The sequence below is a fragment of the Patagioenas fasciata genome, chromosome 24, assembly GCF_037038585.1.
Source record: "Patagioenas fasciata isolate bPatFas1 chromosome 24, bPatFas1.hap1, whole genome shotgun sequence".
In the NCBI taxonomy this organism is placed as follows: domain Eukaryota; kingdom Metazoa; phylum Chordata; class Aves; order Columbiformes; family Columbidae; genus Patagioenas; species Patagioenas fasciata.
Window position 1 is genome coordinate 5133670 of NC_092543.1, and position 25005 is coordinate 5158674.

Genomic DNA, 25005 nt, shown 5'->3' on the forward strand with positions numbered 1-25005 from the left:
AGCAACCGTTCAAAGGACTACGGGAACAAGTTCCATCTAGGGCAGCAGTTTAAGTCCAAACAAGTTGATTCTGACAGAACATTATGATCTTAAATGACGATTAGCTGCCTACCTTAAACAAGGTAGAATACTTAATTCCAGCTGCAACAGGAACATGTTTATCATTCGACGTCCTTTACATGCTGAAAACCATTTTTTCAGCCCATGGGAAAAATAAGACAGCTAGCATAAAACCATATTCATTTCCACATAAAACACCACCACAGCTACCCATTTTATTTACTTTGTTTCACCTTTCAGCTTATGCTTCACATGACACCTGATACTCCCCCGCAGATGCTAAGTGCTGATTCCGTACACTTAAATCTTACGCAAACACTCCAGTAAGGATGCAAGCAGCGTTTCACATTTGGAGAGCGCTCGGCAAATACTAGTTAAGCTTTATAACTGCCAAGTGCAAACAACAGTATGGCTATGTCGTTGTATAGACAACAGGACACAGGCCATGGAAAACTGTCTTAGCAAATTTCAAAGCTGGAAATTACCAGAAGAGACAGAATTTCTCAGCTTGTGGGTCAAATGACACACAGCACCCTCTTTATAACATATTCAAAAGAATAAATCCATTTACGGTCTTGTAGAAATTCTCAGCTGCATTGTCTCAGAGACAAGCTGCATACAGCAGAATCTGGCTGTATTAGTCACTAACAATTAACATTTCTCCCTTCCCCACTACTCAGATGTCCGACTGGAAAAAATTATTCACATTACTTTCTCCAAGGTCCACTGATGCCATCAAACTGGGCTGCCACAGACCACACGTTTTGTTAATATTCATTAATCTGAACACCCTTTCACTTTCACACATGGTTCTACATCTATTTGGACACTGAAACTTCTCTAGCCACCAGCAGGTTTCGTTTAGCTTGTTTCAGATGTCTGTGTGCTCACTGCTGTGGTTTGCATAGCTCATTTTCTGAAGCTTTAATCCAAAGTATCATCGCAGACACGCTTGTGTTTTTTCTCAAATGAAAGCTGAGTTTCCAGACTATAAGAACCAGTCGACTGAGAACGCCTGCTTGCTAAGGCACCACACCAAGCCTAATTTAGTCTGAGCAGAACCCAAGCGCTCCTGAAGGCACTAGTCACCTGAGCAGCATTCTGTTCCTGCTCAGAGTCAGCCCACACCTGAGGACTTTCCTCTTTCGAGTCCATCTCCTCCCTGCTGTGGTGCTCCATGATGAGAGAGATCTACTGAAGGAATGTCCAGCTGAAGAGATTCATCTGTTCACCGTGTTTCTGCTTCCAGAAGACAAGGTGATCTTCAGTAACATGGCTATTAAAACAAACAGAGGATGGAGATATTAAAACAAGCGTGACACATGAGGTATTATCATCAGCTATTGCGCTATAGGAACACACTGCCAGACTAAAGCAGGTTTGGCTTTACAAACATGCACATCCACATTTATTGTGCTCAAGTTCTGCTGTATTACACTTCCCATATTCTGTTAAGGAGGAAACAAGACAACCATCGCTACAATCGCACTGCAGGATTACACTGAATGCCTCCTGCACTGAAAAATTAGACTGAATTCCTCCTGCTCTGCTTTCCTTGGCCACAGGCAGCCCATGAAATATTCTTCACATTGTTCTCCTGGCACCTACAAGCCCAGAAATAAATAAATGATGCAGAAAATTAACCTTAAGCTTCCAACAAGAACACGCTACATTCAGAGATGCATCACCAGTTTCTAGTTTCGTCTGAAAGAGGTTTTGTTCAAGAAACAACTGGCTTTACATCTACGGGCAGCTTTCACCTTGTACAAAAGTGCAGCACCAGTTGGTATCAAGGCAGCGTTACAATAGACAACTTTTAGAAAACGAATAATGAAACTTAAACTCCAATTGACGCGAGCCTGAAGATCCTGACAAATTGCTTCCAAGTGAGCTTTTATTCATCTCTCTCAATTTTATTGGGGCCTCTCAATCTGCCACGGGGAATCTCAGACGGGTAATTTACAGCTCTGGTGCATGGTTCAGCACCTTCCCAATCCTTGGGCTCTCATGTCACATTAAATCACGAGCCCAGGAATTAGCATGAGGCTGAGCCCATTTCATTTTTCAGCTAGTTCAATTAACTTTATTTGATACCAAGCGCTGATCCAACATCAGTCCCTGCCTGTGCACTGGGAAGAAAGCAGAAGGCTCCTTGCTGACACTTTCATTCATTTGCATTTGAAATGCAAATTATTTTAGTCATAATTCATTCCCCTAAATGCTAGCAGTTAGCTTGTCACTGACAAACTAAAAAAAGATAAGGAGGAAGGAAAAAAAAGCAGCAGGCACTTTTGCCTTGTGCTAATTTTGCCAGCAACAAATAAGCTTTGCAGACCCGAACACTGACTGTAGCACTGGTCCTGGCCAGAATGTCTAAATCAATAGTACAGAAAAGTCACAAGCTCATGTCACCGAATTGCGTGGTGGGGAAAAAAATCACATTACTTCCACATATACACAGAAAAACTGTGGGAAAGATAATTCTGGGCATCGCTAGACAGTAAGTCATGCCATCATGGGGGACTAGAGCCTAAAAATTGCCATCTCATGAGGTCCCCCCCCACAAGTAGAGAGTGAGGAACAGTTCTGACTTCAGATTAGACTCATACAACATTACATTATGGGAATAAAGGCACAGATATCCTATCTACATTAACAATACTTGAGAGAAAATACCCAGAAAAAGAAAAAAGAACTCCATATACCTGTGCACAACATTTTAGCTAGGGCATCTCATTAATACAAAACAACTGCAGCAAACAACCAGGGCTGACAAACACCAGCCTTACTCACCAAGTGCTGAAACCAGGGTTGTTTACAAATAAATGTTATTTATTTGTACAATACAGCACACGCAAGCTCTGATCTTTAAATAAATATCATGCATCCCTACAAAGCACCTTCCATCCAGCTACCGCAAAGCTACTTGTTATTAAGGATTAACTGAGGGATTTTCTCATACCTAATCCTACCAGTTTCACTCAATTCCGTTGCTCATTTTATCAGATATATGATCACCAAGGGGTCCAAACTGCTTGTGTGAAATGTCACAGCGTTTATGTCAGTAACATAATCTAAACAACTTCTACATGCCTATCCTGTTGATATTCTTTGGCTGGTTTATCCCAAACAGCTCCTTCTTGACTGCCATTATTAATCAGGAGCCAATTCAGGTAATTGCACTAATAGCCAGTACTTCAATCAACTACCTAATGCTTAGAAAAATAAAAATGAATACTAGAGGTTTCAAGTTGGGGTGGTTTGGGTTTTAAAAAATATAATTATCCTGCTAATAAGAATGTAATTAGATTAAACAGTGACTGAATTAAGAGAAAGGCATGGTTCTGGCTAATTGCACATGGTGCAACAAGTAGCAGAATTTTTGGCTGACCTTCCCCACCAGCAGATATTGAAGGTCTGAAGGAAGATGCTGACTCACTCCTGCAGACTCATTTTGGCACAAATAACTTAGAACTTCAGTGGAAAGGGGACCCAAGGGTTCAAAGAGGTCTTTAACAGATGAAACTGGGCATTTGAATTCATACCTGCAAAAAAAAAAATAGTACCAGAAAGCTGGAAAAGAAAGCAGAAGTCATTCATTTCAAGTGTTGCCATGCCTCTAGAGGTTAACAGTGATTTCAAATCTCAGGGAAAAAAAGCACAAAGTTGAGCCAAATTCAGTGGCTTGGTGGTGCAGTTTCTATAAGTGGCATTTTTATTGCTGTTCTTCACAGAAATAAAGAAAATAGACTGCTCAACCCAGCCAATTGTGTGGCAATAACAATCAGACAATATTAGGAGCTGCAGGATTTGCTGATGCTTTCAGCTTCTGTAAATTCAAAAGACAGGCTGGGATCTGCCCCTCGGGTAAGCATTCCTGCCCAACACTAGATCTCCGTGAATTCTCGTTTCTGTCAGCACCAAAATACAGAGAGAAGCACATTTCCTTGGAAACATGGAGGTGCTGAGTGTGAACTCAGTGCAAGAGCAGACAGGACGCATCCCAGAGAGGGCCCAAGGCCCTCTTATTTCATATTTGGCGTGCACAAATTTTTGACACTGGTTGAATATAGTGAACCCACACGGTGCTTCAAAAGAAAACTCATCTCTGAAATTCAGAGAGAAGCACCACCAAAAAAATAAGATCAACAATAATCAGATTTTCTTGGCATACCTGCTGCTAAGGAATGACAATTTCTTTCAATGCTGGGACTACACAAGAATATACACAGACAAAATCTCTGGGGACTTCACCTGCAACAGCCTCTCCAAGTCTAATTAAGGACATTTTGCTGAGAAAGAATCCAAGCCAGGGCCTGCCAAATATTCCTTTTTGTCCCTTCTGAGGCAACAAGAATGGGGGAATATTAAAGCTGGGCAAGGGGAAGAGTCCAGCTCCCTGCTCAGGGAGCCATAAAGCCACTGCAGGATCTCAAATGAGAATCCATTTTACAATAATGGTGCATAAACCAGCTAATGTGATTTACTCCCCAGTGTAAAACGGGCTTGCATACAGATCGGGGTTCCCTGCAGCAATAATAACCGGAGCTATTAGCTTAATCCTTTAAGTACTGAGCTCACTGACCACTCTCTTCCACCACCAACCATATGCAAGGACAGCAAGAATTGTTACAAAAGGGGGTTTTTACGACTATGGGTCTTCCTCCAGCTTTTAATATGAACATGATTGATGACGCTCAAACGGAACATCACACGTGTCTGCAAAAAGCTCTGTCCCACACTTAAGTTAATTACCCCAGCTCGCCTAGAAGGCAGAGCCGGCGCATTTCCTGAGATCCCTTGGCAAGGCGGCGCTTTCATTGCAGCAAGAAGGTTTCTAACCTCGTTGAGGACTGAGTCACCACTGCCGGCTCCTCCTCTGCGCTCCCATCCACCAACAGCACAGATTGTTTCAAGGAACTCTGGCTCCGGTGCATTTTGGCTGAACACTAACAATCAGGTAATCTATAACCACAATATTTCTCTTTTAGTGGCAAATTAGAAATGGAGATCATACCTAGGGCTGGGCCAGCAAGGATAATTTATTTCCACAAAAGGAAAAATGGCTTCAATTTATTTAGTCATGTAACAGAAGAGCTCAGCCAAACAAAATTGCTCTTTACTCAAATTGTGCATAATTAATCAATATATCTATATCCTTATGGCACATCTATCAAAGCAACAATAAGCTGGAAGAGATTTCTTAGATCATCAAGGCCAGCCCTCTGCTACCGTGCTCAATGTGTGCCACCGTCCTGTTGCTAAAGGGACAGAGCCCAAGCACTCTCAGGTTTTACCAAAAGAAAACAAAACCCTACCAACACATCTCTCGGTTCCTCTCCAGCTTCCTCTCGCCAGTTTTTTGTCTCTTATCCATTCTCCTACTCAGGTCACTCTTCCAAAAGTTACTACCAATTAGCAGAAACAGTTATTCCCCTTCCTGCAGGATGATGGTGCAGCTTCTTCCTTCCCTCTCCCAGCCCTTTGCATTAAATCAACCCTCTGCTCCAAGCTCTTAAAATTCAAAAGACATTGTTTCTGCACATAAAAGGACTCCAACTTCTCTCTTGTAGAATAGCTGCTTCCCTGCAATACTACAGGCCATGGAAAACAAACTATCTGTACATTAAAACAGGTGGGGATTTAACATATAACACCAGTTAAGGGCTTCAACACAAGTTCCATTTCTGTGTGTTTCACCAGCCTGAAATAAAAGTGACAAATTGACCCGACCTCATGTTTAAGTCAAAACAAAATTCACAACACTAACACAACCTCTGTAATTAGCTACACTTATAAGCCAATTAAAATTCAGTTTACACAGCTGGCAGCAGCTGCAGGTGGCCAGAAATGCACTCTGAGTAGCTGCTGAGTGCAGAGCAAATTACTTCATAGCGCTCACTCAGGATTTCCCATGCAGGTCAGTAGCGAGGGTGCCAGAGAGCAAGCAACACCATGTACCCACTTCTCTCTAGAAACAAACAATTATTCCATCAGATAATAATTACATCAATATCTCATCCTAGAACCAAGGTAATACCTAACACACAGGAGAAGCACACAGCAAAGTGCCAAAAAGCATCACAATCTGGGACATAAGTTCTCCATTTAAGGACGGACTCAAGAAATATACCCTCTTTTTATTTTTTTCCCTAGAAATTAAAGTATTACTAGGCTGGAGACTGACAATTACTTTGCTTCCACAAAAGATGCCAAGAACCCTCTTATAAAATCAGTTGATGATTCATTAGCATCTCATCTTGGAAGTTAACCAATAGAAAGAAAATAAAATTCAATCATTGATAAAATAACAGAAGAAACACTAAAGTTCAGAACAGTCGCTATTCCCACTGAAACTCTGAAAGAGAAACATTGACTTGCATCTTACAGACAACCAGCTTTGTGCTCATTCATTCTTTAAAAGCCTGTAAGAACCACAAATACACGAGTGATACGCTAAACAGGCTGGTTCACCGATGCAAAAAAAAGCACATTGCAAATACTGACTGTTTGTTAGCTCAGCAGTGTAAACCAGGTTTTTAACTCTGGTCTACAGACCCCTACAAAACCCCTTCTGAGAATCTGCAATGAGCAGTTGAGAGGTAAGAGGTGACTGTGCACAGCTTGAAATGTCTCGTACATGGAAACTAACCCTATCAATGGGGTTAATAGTTTAGGATTAATAGTTCTGAAAGAGAAAACACCAGGGCCTCCTGCTTCCATTACACTGATTTAACAAGCTCCCATTAAGCAATTTTTAATTCAACAGTGGTACAGCAAAGGTGACATGACAATACCAAAACCTGGGTAGCAACGAGCCCACAAGATCAAACAGCCACATGCTATAACCATATCTCAGACCACTACAACAGGTATTTTTGGCACAGGCAACCACCACCACTGGTACTAAGACCAACACTAGCAGACCTACTTCTTCCTTCAGGCCCTCGATGGATGGTAACCCCTCACACAGAACAGGCCTGCAAAAGGCCTGAACCCATCGCCCTGGTCCTGCTCTGCCCTCAGATGAACCCATCCACACAAGGCCCTCCCTGCCACCTCAACATGCCCCAGGAACACCCAGGCTTGGAGCTTTTCCCTACTGGAGCCGACATTGGCACATAACACAGCTCTCCGCTGCACAAGCCACCACAACCCCTCTCAGGCCCAACTAAAAGCCCCATTCTACCTTCTCCCGCTTATATACCTTCGTGCCCACCGCCGCCATCAACAGCAGCCAATCCGGGGAGGGGGTGCGACGCCCCCCTCCCCTAACTAGGCCAATGAGAGGCAGGGGCGCGAGGCAGGCGGCCAATCAGGAGGCGCAGGTGCCTCCTCACCCTCCCCGCTACCGCTCCCCGTTGTGAGAAACCACCGCAGCCCCCCCCAGGGCCTCGAGGCAGCGCGAGGCGCCATTTGTTCCCCCCGATTGCGCGCCCAACGGTCAGTCAGCCCCAACCACTCCGGCCCTGGGGCGAGCTGGGGAGAAACACAGGGTTTGGCGGCGAGAGGCCGCGCAGGACGGGCGGAGGAGAAGGGACGGCCCAGCAGCCGAGAGTAGGGGAGCTGGTCTAAGCACGGGGCGAGGGGAGCGAGCGGCCCAGAGTAATGGGGGGGGGAACAAAATGGCTCCGGCACCCCCCCGCCACTGAGGTGCCGGGGTCCGGACTGTACCATCCAGAGAGGGGGGGAAACAAGGGTGGGGGCAGCCCCTTCTCCCTCTGTCCGGGGCGGGTAGGGGATCCCAGCTGGGGCGGGAAGCGGGGGGAAGCGGATTGTACCTCTCCCGCGGGGGGGGACTGCGCCCTGCTTCCCCCGCCCCCCACTCGCGGGAGCGAACGGTTTATCCCGTCCCCAGCTCTAAGGAGCCGCCAGCTCTGGGCGCCATCTTGGGTGCGACTAAAACAACAAGTCCAAAAACCCCCGGCGGGTCCCCGCGGTGTCCCTGTATCGGGCTTCCCTCCCGGACCGTCCCATCGCGTTACCTGAGGGGGTCCCATGCGGGTGCCGCGTCCCGGCCGCCGCCGCCGGCCCCGCTGCGGCCCCAAACCCCCCCACCTGTCCTCACCTCACAATGGTAGCTGCAGAGCGGGAGGGGGGGCGGCCGCCCAGTCCTCATTACCATATTCTGCCTAGCAACAGGCCGCGGCGCCGCACGCTGATTGGCTGAAACGCCTCCGCCTACGAAGATGGGGCACAAAAGTCCTCGAGAAAAGACTCGGAAGCAGCCAGGTCAGGGGGTCTGGGAGCAAGGGGGAAGCCCTGATCCACGGGGAGGGGAGGGGGGGGGAACCCCTGCCCGGGTCTTTACTCCCCGCCTTGGGTGCCCGCGACCAATCAGAGCGCCGCTCTCATCCCCGCTTTGCTCCTCAGGGAGCCTTGCCACCAATCAGAGTGCGCCTCTTATCGCGGCGCTCCGCCCCCCTACTGGTGGAGGAACGGGAGGGAGACGCGAGCGGCGCCCCCTGCTGGGAGGGCGGAGGGGAGGGCGGGGCGGGGCGCCCCCTGCCGGCGGGGAGGAGCGGAGGGGCGGTCTCCGAGTGACGTGCAGTGATTGATCGGGGTTTGGGGGGCGGCCGTATCCCCCCTTTTACACGGCAGGGGAGGGACCAGGTCTATCTGCCCTAGATGCCTCCTGGGCACTCAGCCGAGATGCTCCAGAGCCCCCTCTGTCCTCCCTCCCCCAGTATAATTATTTAAAAATGCATCAAAAATAGGAGCCCAGCACATTTCACTGTAATTTTACTGATATAGTTTAACAAATGAAGGGGCTATTAATATTTATCAAGGGTCAACCCCTGAGGAAATGCCCCAAAAGGGCTCCTTCTGCTTCAAGTGACTCAGGCTGGCACTTTTTTTGGTGTGTGTGTGTGGTATTTGTGTCCAAGTCCTAAATGTCAGTTCAGAGGAGGATAATAATTACTGTTATTCAGAAATGTAACTAATTGATCATTCCAGTGGGGTTATTGCTGTACAGTTCTTGATGTTCTTCTTAAAGAGGTGTTTGTGTTACAGTGGCATGGAAAAATACTGCTTTTCTTATTCCTTATTTGTGATTAGCATATGCTCAGAAAGCTATTCAGTGTAATATTTCTTAAGTAAGACTGTGTTTTGTACCTTTAGAGTTTATTCCAAATGGCTTCATGAGATGCACTTGTGCACATACATAATAAAACTGACCCAGAACCCAGCAATGGAGAAAGGGTAAATTTTGGTTAAAGAGAAATCACCATTCTTACAAAAACCCCTTCTGCTCACACTCTGCCCTGGGAGAAAAGCAAGAGAGTCAGATCTCAATGCAATTAAGTGCACTTCTCCACTAGGCCTGTCTTTTAAAAGCCTGATCTAATCTTTTAAATTAAGAGGTGCAGGTGTATATTTAAATCATCCCATCATACTGACCCATCCCTTCCATGAGCAATCAAGTTAGAAAACTTGCATCTTGATTTGTAACTTGTGCTTAATAAGCTGAAGTTGTTAGACAAGAAAGAATTTGGAAACCAAAGTGAGCAGAATTAGTTACACAGATTGTTTTGCTCCACAATATTGCTTGACTCTCTAGATTTGAATGAGAAAGTTATGGAGCCAATTTATTCCTCTAACCTATAGAAACAGTTTCAATTTCATTATCCCATGCTGAAACATTGTGATTAACAAATAGCACAAGAAAATATGCAAGACCAAACAAAACTGCTTTATTGACTCTCCCTACCGGTTTGAAGGTGTCCTGGCTGTGACACAAACAGGCTGTTGTGCCATGTTTTCAGGTAATTGGGCACAAACCAGCGCAGGACCTCAGGGCTGTGCTGTCCTCATACATGGGACATGTTCCAAAAGTTACTCCACAGGTTGATGGGGTTTTTTTCCTCTCTTATTTGGAAACACCAATCCAGTTCAAGTGTGTGGTGGATGCAACAAACCACCAGCTGCAGAAAAATGGTGCTGCTCTGATTCATCCCCCTGCAGTATCTGGGCTCTGATGTAATGCCTATTGTATTCCCCACATTTCATGTCTTGTTTCTGATGCTCCGGCACAGGCTTTGTTTTTCCAACAGCCTCCTGCTGTCAGAGAAAAAAAAGCCTTCACATTAGGTTAATTTATTTCTAATCTTCATAATTCAAATACGCTACATAAAATCATTTCTCCATATGTCTGGAACAGCACTGCAACCCTTCATTAAATCTTGCTTCCCCCCGCCATCTCCCAGGCCTCTATATCCATTTCTGCATCACCTTGTTTGTATTTTACTATTTCAGCACAGCCCATATCCCTTCTTGCCTGTTTTATCTCTTCCCTTCCTTCCTAGAAAGCTTTTCTATTTCTTTTTCCCTGTCTGTACCTCTTGGTTTCCAATTTTCTTGGGGTTATTTGATTTTTTTCTTCATGACATTATCTCCTTTTGAGAAGCACATAGAACAGAACACAAAGAGAAATACTCCAGCTCTGTAAACTCATTGGATTTATAGAAGCAGGTGATGCCTGAAGATGGAAAAACTTCAGCTCTCTCCACATCTCTGTTCAAACCTGCGAAATTATAACAGCCAAAACGTAATTACTTTGCCTGCTGCATAGAGAACACAGAACAAGGTAGAAGTAGTGATATGACTTTACTGATTTTAAGCAAGCCACAGTGTATTTAGTTAAATATCATCATGTAAAACACATACAAAGCTAACCTCTATTGGTTCTCAGGGCCATTTCCGCACCAGAAAGTTTGGGGTTTTTTTAAACAAGCTGAATTAATACCCTTGTACTGCAAGGAAAGGCGTAGCTAAAAGAACTTTGCATGTTACTGTGTTTTAATAGCATCTATCTAATTATCTTAAAATTTTAAAAGTGGTGTTACTTCAAGCTAAATGACACAGACCATTAGAGAAGACATTTAATCGCATGTACGCACTACTGACTGCCCTTTTACCTGCTACCCAAATGCCGTTTATCCCCACTATTTAATAAGAAACATCTTATAGGTACATCAATGCGGAGAGTTCTGTTCTTGTAGCCTTGAACAAGAGACTAAAAATGTCACTGAACACAAATCTGGGTTTTTTTAGGGCCTTTTCTGACTTATCTGTTCTGATGCCAACATTCTTATGCAGTTTAAATAGGGGACTTTTATTTCCCTAGTGTTTATTCTTCTGATATATTTATAGGCAACAGTCATAACCTCTCCTAAAGTTTATTTTCTTTGCTTAAACAAACCTTATTTCCTTTATATTTTCCTGTATAAGGTACTCCCCATTCCCCATCTGTTTCACTCTGGTAGAGTAGAGCAACACAGCTTTTAAAAGGCAGCTTCTATATTATGCAATACATTTTCAAAAAGAGCTTTAGAGACCATTATTTGCCCTTTAAGGGTGAAAAGCTTTTCCTAAAATGTTTTTAGCTCTTACCCAAAAATTGGGATTTCCAAGGCTGTAAAAACACTCACCAACAACAGTTGAAGAAAGTTGGTCTAGAGAAGACATTAAGGATGACTTAAGAATCTAGATCATCAGGCAAATTCAAGAGGATGAGACAGGTTTAAGCTCCCGGCAAGAATTAAACCTACAAATCACAACACAGGCTGGTAAGTACAAGGAAAACTAGACAAAAATCCAATAAACACTTACTAAGGCCAGAACAATGAGATATACTCAAGATAAAGCTAGGAAGCACGATTTAAAAACCACATCCAGGTATAATCATCCTTAAGCCAGACCCTAAGGCTTCTCTGGGTTCTTTTAAATAAAGAGTGAGGTCCCTGAGCTCGGCTTAAATAGAGCTGCTGCGCCCATGGGTGGGGGCTCCAGGTGAAGCTGCTCAGGATCAGGAGGGTTTATTAGTGGCCTCAGGTCCTTCCTAAAGCTTTTTGTGGCTCCTTAGGTGCCACAGCTCAAGCTCTGTCCCTTTTTGGTTTTAGGTAAAGTTTTGGGGTTTTCTTTTAGAGTTGGTCCTGAATATTGTGTTTGTGCTCTTATTATAGTGATTAAAATCCAATAGATTTAGATAAAAATCAATTTCCAATATTAAAGGAGGTTGTATACATAGCTTTTCTCTTGGCATTTGAGTCTCTCCTTGCTGCATTTTCAAGTTTTGTGTTAATCTTCTAGCATAACAATTATGAAGTTAGGTTAAGATATTAAGATAAAAATATTGCTGAAACTTTTTCCTAGGGTTCTAGGGTTTTTGTTCTTGAGTAGAAGAAAAGAAAAGAAAATACATGTTTATACCATTAGTGGTGTTGCATTATTATTAACACCTCATGTCCTCTTTGAGTGCCTGACCTGCAGTAGTGTGGGGCTGTGTTAATTTTAATGTAACCTCAGAGTACATTCAAAGTGTTCTTGCAGAGCAGTTCTCGGCAGTTGGAAGTTGTGTTCAAGAGGATCGTTGTTTCAGTTAAAGAGGAATCTTTGCTTTAGTGACTGATGTGTTTAAAGGAGGAGATGTTTTAAAACTAAACTAAGCCTGAAAAGTAAGTCTATTCCACCCACGCTTGAGGCTGATACCTGAATGCCTTCGAAAACAAGTGTCATAGGTATCAAATAAAATGAATGTATAGCAAGTGCCAGGATTTGTCAGTGAATTCAATGCTGCCTTATCTCTCCAGGGGACAAAAAGAGAAGGGTATCATTGGAGACAGCTGGCAGGGTTGAAGCTGCAGCCTCTGCCCTGGTGCAGGTGGCTACAAATGAAAAACTCCTGCTGCTGGGCAGAAAACGTGAAAAATTGCTGTATGGAGCAGAGAATTCTGGTGGATCTTCCACTGTGTGTCAGACTAATGACACCGGAGGAGGGGTGAAGACAGAAGAAACAACACCTCGCTCTGCTTCCCCAAAATCCTTCAGTGAATGCAACATAACCCAATTATTTTCACTCAGTTGCATTGGTTTTCTTTTCTTGCAGGAAATATTGCTCATTGTCAGGGCTCCTGTGATGTTATTCAGGTGCATGAATGTTACATATTCCAGGTGTGCCTGGGCACCTGGCCAGTGTGACTCAAAACACAGGTGGATTGCCAGAGTAAGGTGAGAGTGTTCTTTCCAACACAGGACTTAAAATTTCCCTGTTATTCTGCAATTGTTCAACTGTTGCTTTGAACTCTTGTAACCCTGCGTGCAGTGGAAAAATGCGGGATTTGCTTGCCTGAGCGTGAATACTCGCTGCAGTTCCAGCTGAGAGTGCTTGTGCGTCTCCTGTCAGGTTTGCTCTGCTGGAATTTTGCAGGGACTATTCTGGAAATTTGTTTCAAGAGTTTTGCTCTCGGAGTAGAGTTGATGTTTCCCAGTGCTATAAAACCCAATTGCTTGGGAATGCTGTATTTAAAGCTACTGCGGGAGCTCAGGTAAGGGCTGGACTGAAAGTTTTATCCCCAAATTTGACCCCTGATTTTCAAAATGCTCTGGAATTGGCCACTTGGTGAACATACCTGAATAATAAAAGATCACAGCAGTAACAAGGACAGAAAAAATATTTTTACAAAATAGCATTTCATTCAATATAAAGCAAGTGCAACACAGAAAAAGCACATAAAAAGTGTAATTAAGACCAAAAGATAATTCAGTATTTCTATAACACCTGCTGGGGATTTATGTCTGTTCATAGTTTTTCACCAGGTATTCTTTAACAGCTGATGTGTTGGTTGATAGCATTAAAAATACAAAATAAAAAAGAATTATTAGAGAGCAGCATAGGAGAAAGGGACCTGGGGGTCCTGGGGACAGCAGGGTGACCATGAGCCAGCACTGGGCCCTTGTGGCCAGGAAGCCAATGGGACCTGGGGTGGGTTAGAAGGGGGTGGTCAGTAGGTCAGAGAGGTTCTCCTGCCCCTCTGCTCTGCCCTGGGGAGACCACACCTGGAATATTGTGTCCAGTTGTGGCCCCTCAGCTCCAGAAGGACAGGGAACTGCTGCAGAGAGTCCAGCGCAGCCACCAAGATGCTGAAGGGAGTGGAGCATCTCCCGTGTGAGGAAAGGCTGAGGGAGCTGGGGCTCTGGAGCTGGAGAAGAGGAGACTGAGGGGTGACCTCATTCATGTTTACAGATATATAAAGGGTGAGTGTCAGGAGGATGGAGCCAGGCTCTTCTCGGTGACACCCAGTGACAGGACAAGGGGCAATGGGTGCAAACTGGAACACAGGAGGTTCCACTTAAATTTGAGAAGAAACTTGTTGGGGGTGAGGGTGTCAGAGCCTGGCCCAGGCTGCCCAGGGAGGTTGTGGAGTCTCCTTCTCTGCAGACATTCAAACCCGCCTGGACCCCTTCCTGTGGAACCTCAGCTGGGTGTTCCTGCTCCATGGGGGGATTGCACTGGATGAGCTTTCCAGGTCCCTTCCAACCCCTGACATCCTGTGAATAAAGGAGCCGTCTACAGAGCACAGGCATCTTTCAGGATTAAATACTCAATAGTGAATCACGCAATTGTTGTAAACTACTGGCAGACGTTTGAGTCGAAGGCGGAAAAAAGACTTAACGTGTGTGGCATTTTTCCTTCCCTTACTTCAAAGAAATATTTTCACAATACAAAAACCTTTAATAAAGAGAACAATTTATGTAGCCGTAAACTTATTTTTCATTGCTACACTTCTCAAATGCTTTTTTTTGGGAAATTATTTCCTGCCCTGTGCCAGATGCTGTTTTCCTTCACAATGGAGTAACAGTCCTTTGTGAGTGATATCACAGTATTATACCACAGCCCTTATTGTGACTTCTCAAATTTAACGTACTGAAATGCATTCTTTGTTGGTTGTTTGGGGACTTTTAGATCTGGGCTTTGATTAAAGTCAGTCTGGAACAAAAAAAAGAGTGAACTTGGACAGTATGCGATTTGCAGAAAAACACAGAAACAAAAGAAGGGCAAAAAGGAAAAGTTTGGATATTTGGTGCATTCTATCTCTTCTTGTATAGACAGAGGAAAAAACTTATCTCCAAATATAAATAATTTCCAGTTTTTCAGCTAGATCACAGCATTCAGCCCTTCCAAGTGTAGGCTGGAAGCTTTGCAGTTTAGACATGTGAGCTGTGGGGTTTGTATCACGATGACACGGTTCCATCCTTTACCAGGATAAGGTGTATTAAAACTGGTGTATGCGTTTGCTCCGGTGTCTGTGTGCAGAGAAACGAAGCCTTTGGAAGGGTTATGTAAAGGTATATTTTCCAGGAGACAGAACAAATAGAAGGAGCCCAGCTGAGATACTTGAGCTCTGATCACACAAGGAGTGGAGTGCTTGGAATTTGAAATGCAGGTTAAAGCTTTTCACATCCCCCAGGTCCCTGTAAGGTTGTAGGGATAATTCTGTGTGTCTAAGCATAAATTAAGGACATAATTACATGTGGTTATTTCCCCCCACTCCCTAGAAGTAAACCAGTAATTATGAAAAAGAAAGACATTCATTCTGAAGTTCCTTTAGAAAAGGAAGACATTCTGTTTGAAATTGGTAAGTAAATATCAACTTGAATGTATTTTCTAAGTAAACGCTTCTTTGGGTAGCTTTTTAGCCTTTCCACTCACCAAAGGAGCTGGCGAACAGGTCTGGTATCCAGCTGTATTTTCAGCTATGTGGAAAAGGTCTCAATAGGCTTTATAGCAGAGAAGAGGGAGATATCTGTAATACCTGATAGAATATTGATATATTTAAGTGTGCTGATATATGACATTTAAAAAAAATAGAAAAGGTCAAATTTTGCCCTCATTGTAGTTCACTGAGACTACACTGGGTAACATTGAGGAAAACTGTGGCCAACAGCAGTTTTGAGGGAAACTGTTAAAATGCAGATAAATGAAGATAGCCGGCTGACCAGAAGAATCTCTATTCATGTGGTGAATGTTTCATTGCTCATACTGCAGTGCTTTCTGAAGTATATTTTTGTATCATCATTTCCCATTTTAAATTCAGCTCCTAAATCCTGAAAGGGAATTAACTACCGGCCATTTGCATTTTAAAGGGAAAACTCAAACCTCAGTAGAGTGCTTGACTTAAGACGCCTTTTACATAACTTGGCCAATGAGCTGCATCTCGGGAGAGACCTCAGGGAGTCGACCTAATGACTTGAGGTGAGGCTGGAAAACCTGGACTTGGAAGGAGCTTTGTAATTTGCTTCATAAAATGCAGAATACGCTGGTATTGCTGAGAAGCTCTCCTGTAAACTGGCCTTTTCAGTATTGTGGGGGAAAAGGACCTTCAACCTTTAGCAAACATGGATGGCAGCTCTCTCCCCATGAGTGGGAGAAAATTATAGTCAAAAATCAGGTGTAAAACTCCAAAGCTCCAAAGAACTGTGCCCAAGGTTAAATGAGTTTACAAATAAATAGCGCTAGGGAGCAAGCTGTATTTGGGGCGTTGAAATTAAAAGCTGTAGAGCAAATATGAATTCCTGTGCATGGCAATTCCAAATCCCACTGATTTTTTTTATTTTTATGCCTTTTTTTCCCCCTTTTTGTGGTGAAGACCTGGCTGTTAATCAGCACAAGACCCCTCAGCTCCTTCCCAAAGTGTGGTCTGGTGATACCTGTGTCTCCAGGCTGTGCACTTCAGGAAACTAAAGTAAATATTCCTATGCTGGCATAAGAAAGACGATGGGGTGGTTGGGAGCCACGAGCCTTCTAATGATGATTGCAACAGGAAATTGTGCCTTAATGATTGTTTAAATGGAATGATGCAACCTGCAGCTGGCCATGCTGAAATCACAATGAGTAAGGAGGGGATTTTTGGTGGGGTTAATTTGCTTTTAAGTGCATCAGAAAAATAAGGACTTGGAAGTATTGCACAGCTGATGGAAAACAACAGTTCCCAGTAATGAAGCTTTGCAGTATCAGGCATGACATGTCTCTTAGACATATTTTACAATTCCGTATTATCCATAAGTTGCTTCCTAACACACCCTTGCTTGCAAACTGAGTAACTGTGCAAATGAGCGATGGAGGGGCGCGAAATCAAAGGTGGCTCCGGTGACTGCCACAAATGAGCTTGTCAGCGCAGGTTATTCCACGATACCTGATGTAACAGGCTCTGAATCACCCCTGATTACAGAGGGAGGGGTACTTCTTTTTGTTATTGAATTGCACTTATCTTCAAAGCTGCTGGAAATGATTCTACGTTTATTCAGCAGGACAAGTCCTGAGGTTTTTAGATTCGATGTTGCTCATTGCCGTGCCGTTTGTTTAAGATGATTTGGCTTTTAATCTGCCAGTGAATACTGAATGAAGAATTCAATCGTGAATCAGATCTCTTCTTTTGCTTGCCAGTAGCACAAGCCATTTTTATTTTCAATTTCAGGTTTCTTTTACAGCGTGGGACAAAAATAAATTATGAGTGGAAAGAAGTGAAAATTGTTCCTTTGGAGCAACTCCCCTGCATCAACGCTTAATCCTTCCATTATGTGTGATACCATGTATCATTCTACTGTAATATTTGACACGCACATTTGTGGGACAAATTCAGAGGTAATATAAAAGCTGCAATAATACTGACTTATGTGGAACCGCAGCTAATTAGAACATATTTGAATTTTCATCTTTCATGGGAGACCTCTATAAAATGAACGACCTTTCACACCGCTGAAATGAGACTGGCAAGCAGATGCGGGGAGAGGAAAGAAACGTTGCCCAAGGACAACAGAAGAAATCTCAGCATCATAATGAGCCAATATCTGTGGAAAATACGCTCGGTTGTTGGTGGATTCTTTTTAATTGTGGGTTGTTTTTTATCTTTTAGCTCTTGCATGGCTTCTCTACCACAAACTGTGCTGCTCAGCTCACTGAAGTTGGAATTATTTGCTTGGGTTGATAGGGGAACAACTGATCCTGCCACCTTCAGAGGCTGTGGTTAGTGTTTGCTACAGCTTTTTGAAAAAGCACCAGGCGTTTTTCACCATCGAGATCCTGCCAGTGCCCAAAGCCTTGGATCCATCTGGAGAGAAGAAATGAGCAGCGTAAATACCCAGACTCTATATTCTGCAAACTGATCGTTAGCTAAAAAGGTGGTTACACTCCCTTCTGTTCTTGCATTTGGGATCCTAAATCTGAGCGTGGGCTCATCGTTACTCTATTGAATTATGTATTAGAGGTAATTTCCTTTCCTGGATAGTGAATCCTTCAGATGTGCAAATCTATTCTGAAAAGGATTGCTTGTGTCTTTCAGATGCTGCGTTTGTCTTGGGTAATACTGCTCTTCAGACAAACAAATTGTCCAGTTAAATTCACTGTGATCATTGATTTTGCCCTCCATCTCGAAAATGAGAGGAGATCACAGACTTAGCGTGTTTTCCCGATGCTACGATTCATTTTCAGAGCACTGAAGGAGCAGCAGCTTCCTCAAGCAGCCACGTTCTTGTTGTGCTCACCTTCAGCACCCTCGATTAATGTAGTATATTTTTCATTTTCCAGTCCGTTACCACCTTTTCTGTGCTAACGTGCTTCAGCAAAGCAGTAATATTTCTAAACCTAAAAGAAGGGGAATTAATAGTATAACCGGTTCCTGTTACACGCTGTTGAGATGAACACAGCACAAACTGCTGATAAAATCGCAGAAAATTACCATCAGAAGTTAGGGATTCATCGATACGATAAAGGATGGGCTTTTCTGCTTCCCTGCCAAGCCCATTTAAATAAGTCTTTGAGCAGAATCAGGAAGGTTTGTTGTCAACCACTATTGACTGTGTCCCTTTCTTTTCACAGGTTCCTTTGCTGGTTTTCCTCGTTCCTGCAATTACTCCTTTTATTCCCATTTTTAAGGTACGACTCCACTTGCAATGCATCCACTCGTATTTATTCTCCATCCTTTTGCTTTTCTAAACTCCACAGTATTCCCATAAGAATCACCTTCCTCTTTTAAACTCCTGTTGCTCAGAAGGTCTCTCCACCCTTCCTGTTACACTTATTCTATGGAATGTTTTCACCCTCTGCGCACACCTTGTACCTTAAGCCCAGTTTCTTCCATGGTTTCCTTCATTCCTCTCGTTGCTGATGGACTTTTTGGAAAAATAAGGATGATGCTTGTAACCAAAGCTGTCTCAGTAAAGGTATTCCAAAGTGAATCGAGTATCTGTTTGGTACATCATGCCTATGTTAGGGGTATGTTGCTTTTTATTGTGTTAACAGCCACCATCCTACCAAAAATTAGTGTATCTGGATACGTGGAGGCAGAAGATGGGGTTTATTTTGGTTGCTCTGACACTGGCACCACATGGCTGTGGAAATTCAGACTCCGAGTGCCCCCAAACGTTGCACACCCTCTGCACGTGGACATTTGTGTCTTGATTTCAGTGGGTATTTGGTAACCTGCAGCCAATTCCTTCAGTTTCTGCTGTGCCCCAAAATTCAGGTCTTCATATACCCCCAAGTAACAATCTTCTTTGGGTGTGTTTTTCAGCTTTTTCACCATCCTACAAATGCATTAGCTCGGAGGGGCTGTGAACATTTATACTTGCCAAGCACAATGTAAATATTAAGTATTAAAAGTGCATTAATTTATATAGTATTCTAGATACTATATAAATTCAATGTCAATTGAAAGCCTCTATTTAAAGATGTATAAAGAGCTTGTACATTTTGGCCCAGGGAGAAAGAAAAATACTTCCCTTTTTTAAGAAAAGGGAAAAGCTTAACTCAGAATATCCTGTTATTTACCCAGGTATTCATATTGCACAATAAAATATTTACATTTAAATGTATCAGTTTTCGAAAAAGGGTTTGTTAACTCCATTTTCCAACTGAATTTGGCCAAGTTGGAAAGAAAATTATATATGCCAGAGGACTGCAGTAAAAGAGATTTAAGTGTTTTCAAATACCATAAAAAAGAGACTGTAATAAGTGACTAGTGGACCAGTCAGCTGCTTTAATTAAAACTGGGCAGCTTATTGATCTATCGGACAGATTTACCCCCATCTGCAACATTTCAGCAATATTCCCTTCAACTATTTCAGAAAATAGGGCTTGTAAGAGACACTAAAGAATTTGAAAGTTGAGAATGGAAGTGTTTTATAACTATGCGACATTTTTTTTTCACTCCACGTTAAGCATTTTATGTATTTTCATACAAAAATGGAAGTGAATATATACGTAATATTTTTCCGATGTCATTCTAATATGTTCACTGATTGATGTTGCTTAAAAAACCAAGCACAAATCTAGAATATATTGATTTATATAATGTTTTTAAAGGTGTTATGTCTAAAAATATTCTGGCCACTGAACCAGTGGGAGCTTTAGTGGTTACATGTTGAAGATGGGAACTTGTCATCCCTGAACTGATTGATGTACGTTCTCATTGTAAAAGCCAAAGAAAATAATAAAAAGGGACTAATTTATGAATGTTTTCTAGCTGTGCTTGGTAGCTCTGCAGTTCCTGAAGGGCTTGATATCGTTTAAGTTGGTTTTATAAGTAGCGATGTTCCAAGTAAACGGGAGGCACGGCCATTTGCCACCCCACTGGAGAAAGTGGTGACGAAGATGATGGATCACAGCGATAAATCGCGTTGTTTAATTACAGTTTAGGGAGAGCTTTGCTGTGTTTACAGAGATTACGTCGTCTCTTCAAGGTAGCGCCCAGCAAGGCCTGCTCTCAGCATTGGTGACGGGATGGAGCAACTCACGGTTATTATGCTAGAGCTGCATTTGAAGAGAAAACAGTACTAAAAAGCACAAGTGTGTTGGTTTTTATTGGAAAGCAAGAAGCTCTCAGAGCCTGCCGATAGCACCGTGGCTTAAGGCTGTTAAGAAATGTGGGATTAATGTTAAGACAGTTTTATTTGTTGGTTGGGAAATTTCCCGGTTTTTTTCTTTTTTTTTTTTATGAGGAAATTGCCACATTTTCCTGTTCTGACCCAAGCAAACCCCCTGAAGCAATGAGACTGAAGGTCTCTGGGTCCATAGACCACCATAGATGCTGGCTACACCACCCCATAGCCCTTTAGGCTCTTGGATGTCACGAACTGGACGTGGGTGGTTAATTTCCATAGCAGCCTAAAAATAAAAAAGGGGTGAAACCCCCGGGGGGTGTTTCCCCTCATGGCCCCAGCTCTGGCCGCCATTTCTCCCATGAGCCGCCCCCGTGGGCGGGGCAACGCGCCCTGAGCCTGCTATTGGCTGGTAGTAAAAAGGGGGCGTGGCTTGTTGCCCAGACGTCCTTCCTCGCCCGGGGGCGGGGCCGGCGAGCCGCGGCGGCGCGGCGATTGGCCGCTAGCCGGGGATAGCGGGGCGTCACTCCTCCGCCTTCTCCGCGATTGGCGTAGGGGCGGTGGGGCGGGGCTTGGGTGAGGCGGCTCCCGGCGCGCCGCCGAGGCCGCAGTCGCGCTTTGGGCGGCGGCGGAGAGCGGCGGCTGCGATGGGCTCCGGCTCCGCGTTCCTGCTCCTCCTGGGGCTCGCCGGCCCCGCGGTCACCCTCGCCGGTTATATCGAGGTGCGCAGGGGTTGGGGAGGGTAGCGGCTGTTGGGAGGGTGAGCGGGCGGCCGGTGGGAGCACGCGGGCGGCCGTTGGGGGCTGCGTGTGGCTGCCCGGTTCTCCTCAGGCGGCGGCGGGTGCGGCCCCGGCTCCCCCGGGAGTACCCGCGGGGGCGGTGGGGGGGCCGGGTATTGTCTGCAGGTTGGAAGGAGCGGCCGCGGGGAGAAACGGGGCCGAGGTTGGGGCTCTCTCGCCGTTTTCCCGGGGTGTTTTTTCCCCTCCCTGCCCGGGGGGTGCTGCGTTATCGCCCGGGGGCGACCTGCAGCTGGGTTGCGGTTGTGGAGGAGGGCGGTAAATGGCGTGTTCAAGGTGTCTCCTATTGCAGCCCAGAGGTTGAGCAGCTTCTGCGAGACCTTCTAGGGGTAAGGGGTGGTGGGATCGTGTTTTCTTCTGGTTTTCAGGAAAACACTCCCAAACAGGTTTCTTATCTGGCCCAAAATCGCATGATTTAGCAGCTTCGTTTCGCTAGGATCCCTGTTTCTTTTTATTTATTGTTTTTGTTAATTTGTGTTTGGAGAAGTGACCTCTGCATTCTTGGCACGGTAGCAAGAGCCGTGAGCTTCAGATTGGTCTAGAAGCTTAGAAGATATCAGAGGGCGATTTCGCAGGGAAAAATAAGCCTCGCTTAAACGAACCCATTTGCTTGCTAGATCCCCAATAAATGTGGAGGTTTGAAGGATTATCTTTGCAAGGGGATGCTTCTGCCAAGTGTAAAGGGTGTGCATTTAACACAGAAATGGATTGGATGGCGCAATTCATATGTATACACATCTATATATCTATATGAATAGATATTACAGTTTTATCTCTATATATGAAAGTAACTAGAGGGGGGAAATTCTGATTTTATCCCCTAAAAATTGAAATTCTGTGTAATTTAGCGATCTCAATGACAAGACGAATAGGGAAAAAACCTGGGCTGCTTAAAAACTTTACACCAGAGTGAAACAGCAAAACAAAGAGCAAAGTGCACCCTGAGCTTTAAACATGGCACAGGAATAGAGTTGAGTGATCTACGCCTGGACGTTGTTTGGAAATGCAAAGCGGCTGCGTCCGTCTTGTTCAGGTTCTGGGTTACTGGTGAATAGCAGACTTGTGGCTATTTGTGAATAGCTCGATTTGACAGTTTATAGTAAAATTTACTAAGCTTAGTTAAGCAGAACATCGACCTCAGTGTGATGCAAAAATCTGAAGCCTTCAGTAACTACTAACTGGCAATAAGCATGGTTCTTTAATATTTTTAAATACGTCTTGTGAAATTGGTTTAGTTGATGACTTGTGTACGCGGCTGCTCTTGAGGAATAGCATTCTGCCTACTTCATACCAGCCTTTCTGTTAAATTTCTATAAATCGATGGAACGTGGCGATAATTGGCTTTGGAAAAACTTCTGGGGAGGTTATCTTGCAGGAAAGAGAACTTAAGACTGGTAAGGCTGCTCCGAGGGTGTGGAGCTAAAGCCCAGATCAGGTTCCTCGTCATTGCCTTGGTGGTAGGGGACGGTCCTGGGTGGCTGGGTAAAATCTAATTAATCTCTTCCACCTGTTTGGAAACTCCTCCAGCTGTAGGTCACTTCCTCTGTCACATCCGAGACAAATTCGGCTGCTATGCATGTCCCTTCTGGAAGCTGCCGCCGCTTATGGACGCGTGTTACAAAACGCCAAGTTGGAAAATAAATCTATCTGTAATTTTATTCCGAAGCCTTGTGTCTATCAGATGGAGCAGATCGCAGGGTTTGGCAGAGAGGGGACAGCAGCAGTGTCACCCCTCGGCACCTCCTGAGAATGAGGGTGTCGACCTCTTGGAAAAGGATTAAAGTGAAGCTGTTCCTGCCCCCTCCTTTTGCGGAGGATGGTGATCGGTGCTAGTGTGGGGTTATATCAGTGCAGCGGGCTGTCCTCAGTGCGTCTCCGGTCTGTTCAGCCCTTCTTGCTAACATCAAGTGTCAACTGTGACATTTGAATTCTGATTTTTTGCTGCATCCTCCCCCATTGTCTTCTCTGGGGGGGACTGCAGCTCATGAGTCTTTATTACTGCCAGGATAGTATCTTCATGCAGAGCTTGGAGGTGAAATGGTTACTTGTTTTTTTTATGCTGTGATAGTTACTGAACGATATCAAGTATTGCAATGGAAAAAGATGCAAGAGGGTTGTGTTGGTTTTTTTTTAATAATAAAAATGATGTTTGAAAGTGTACTGGAGTTAAGGAAAATGCGTAGTGATGTCTGCAATTATTAGTTTAGTAGGATTGGCACGGTTCCATTAGGTGGATTTTCTTTTGCTTGATTATCTTAGCTACCAGTCCCTGTCCCTAGAACACCCGATAATCTTCTTATCGACTACAATTTGTTTTTCTTGCCTGCACAGAGGAAGGGGAGTGGTGGATTTTTTTTTCTCCTTAAATTATCGGTATGTAAACCTTTGAATAGGCTTTCCCAATGGCTTGTGCTGGTGACAGTCAGTCTCCCTTTCAGATCATCGTGTTGGTGGCAGATAACCTTTCACAGTCTCTCTTCCAAATGAATTTGAATAGAAGAGCTTAGAGAAATCAGTGATACCCAGCGATTAATGTTGTTTTCTTTCCATAGTAATACGTGTCCTAGGGTTGTGTCTGAATTCAGTGGCTGCCATGTTCTGGTTGTGAAGTCCCTGAGAACTTCAAATAGGGCACTGATGCCAACTGGAAAAAGAAAATAAATCTGTTCTAATTTGATCTGTGTTCCAATGATAAAGTACCTCTGCTGTGCCCTCAAGGCCTTTAAAGATGCAAAGTTTCTTTTTTATCACTTGACCTTTTTGTATAATCAAATCTGAGGCCATGCAGACTCGATAGTGCTTTTTTTAATCACGTTTGGCTTGAGTGGGCTTTTTCCAAAGCGATCTGGAATGCTTGTGCCTCTTACCTGCCTGTTTCAAGTGACCAGGATTTGGGATGAGGAAAAAAACCCAGCAGTGTGTTTGACAGCAGAAACATGCATTTCATGGCATGATTTTTGTATTGTGTGCTTAAATTCTTACTGACAAAAATATCAGTCTTGTGCCATTTCTGCAGACCTCAGGGACTTCTAATTGCCTGCTGCATTGAACAAAAGAACTCCACCTAGGGGAAATTTCCACTTCTGTGTTTAAACCCTGGGTAGAAACAGCTCAGTAAAATTCCAGTCCTGAGCCTCTGGCCTTCAGCTTATTTTCAGTTCTTGAAATTTCACTTCCCAATGAGTGTTGGGAAATACGCTTTTGTAGGAAAGCCATTATGTGCAATACTTCTTGGAAGCCTCAACAAAAGCTGCTGTGAAGCAGAGGCACGTATAGGGAAATACAGCAAATCAGATGGACATCTGATATTGCAGGGAGGCTCTGGAATTCCTGCTGCTTTGTAGAATGCCGTGTGAAGATAAGCTCTGCTCTTTGGAGAACGTCTTCAGCTCTCCTTGTTGCATATGTGAAGTATTTATCGCCTCTCTTAAATGTTATTTAGACATTAATATCTCTACTAGGAATGATAGGATTTTTTTGTTAATATGTT

The 25005-nt window shown here is 44.0% G+C and overlaps 2 protein-coding genes and 1 pseudogene across 16 annotated transcripts in view; 2 read left to right on the top strand and 1 right to left on the bottom strand.

The window, feature by feature from the left end:
- Window positions 1–8237, bottom strand: part of PRDM10 (PR/SET domain 10) — a 34151-nt gene extending 25914 nt beyond the window's left edge. For 2 of the 11 annotated variants that reach the window (XM_071798899.1, XM_071798892.1), the window contains exons 1-3: window positions 8046–8131; window positions 3452–3605; window positions 1150–1336 (exon numbers count right to left, since the gene is read on the bottom strand). In XM_071798899.1, coding sequence (XP_071655000.1) covers window positions 1150–1239 — 90 coding nt within the window. In that variant the 5' untranslated portion in view covers window positions 1240–1336; window positions 3452–3605; window positions 8046–8131. The other 9 variants (XM_071798894.1, XM_071798893.1, XM_071798898.1 and 6 more) reach the window with 9 other exon arrangements.
- LOC136111386 (uncharacterized) lies at window positions 7344–19077 on the top strand (annotated as a pseudogene).
- A 2205-nt stretch (window positions 19078–21282) lies between these two features.
- Window positions 21283–25005, top strand: part of APLP2 (amyloid beta precursor like protein 2) — a 42910-nt gene continuing 39187 nt past the window's right edge. For all 5 annotated transcript variants that reach the window (XM_065855795.2, XM_065855796.2, XM_065855797.2 and 2 more), the window contains exon 1: window positions 21283–21440. In XM_065855795.2, coding sequence (XP_065711867.1) covers window positions 21366–21440 — 75 coding nt within the window. In that variant the 5' untranslated portion in view covers window positions 21283–21365. The remainder of the gene's footprint in view (window positions 21441–25005) is intronic.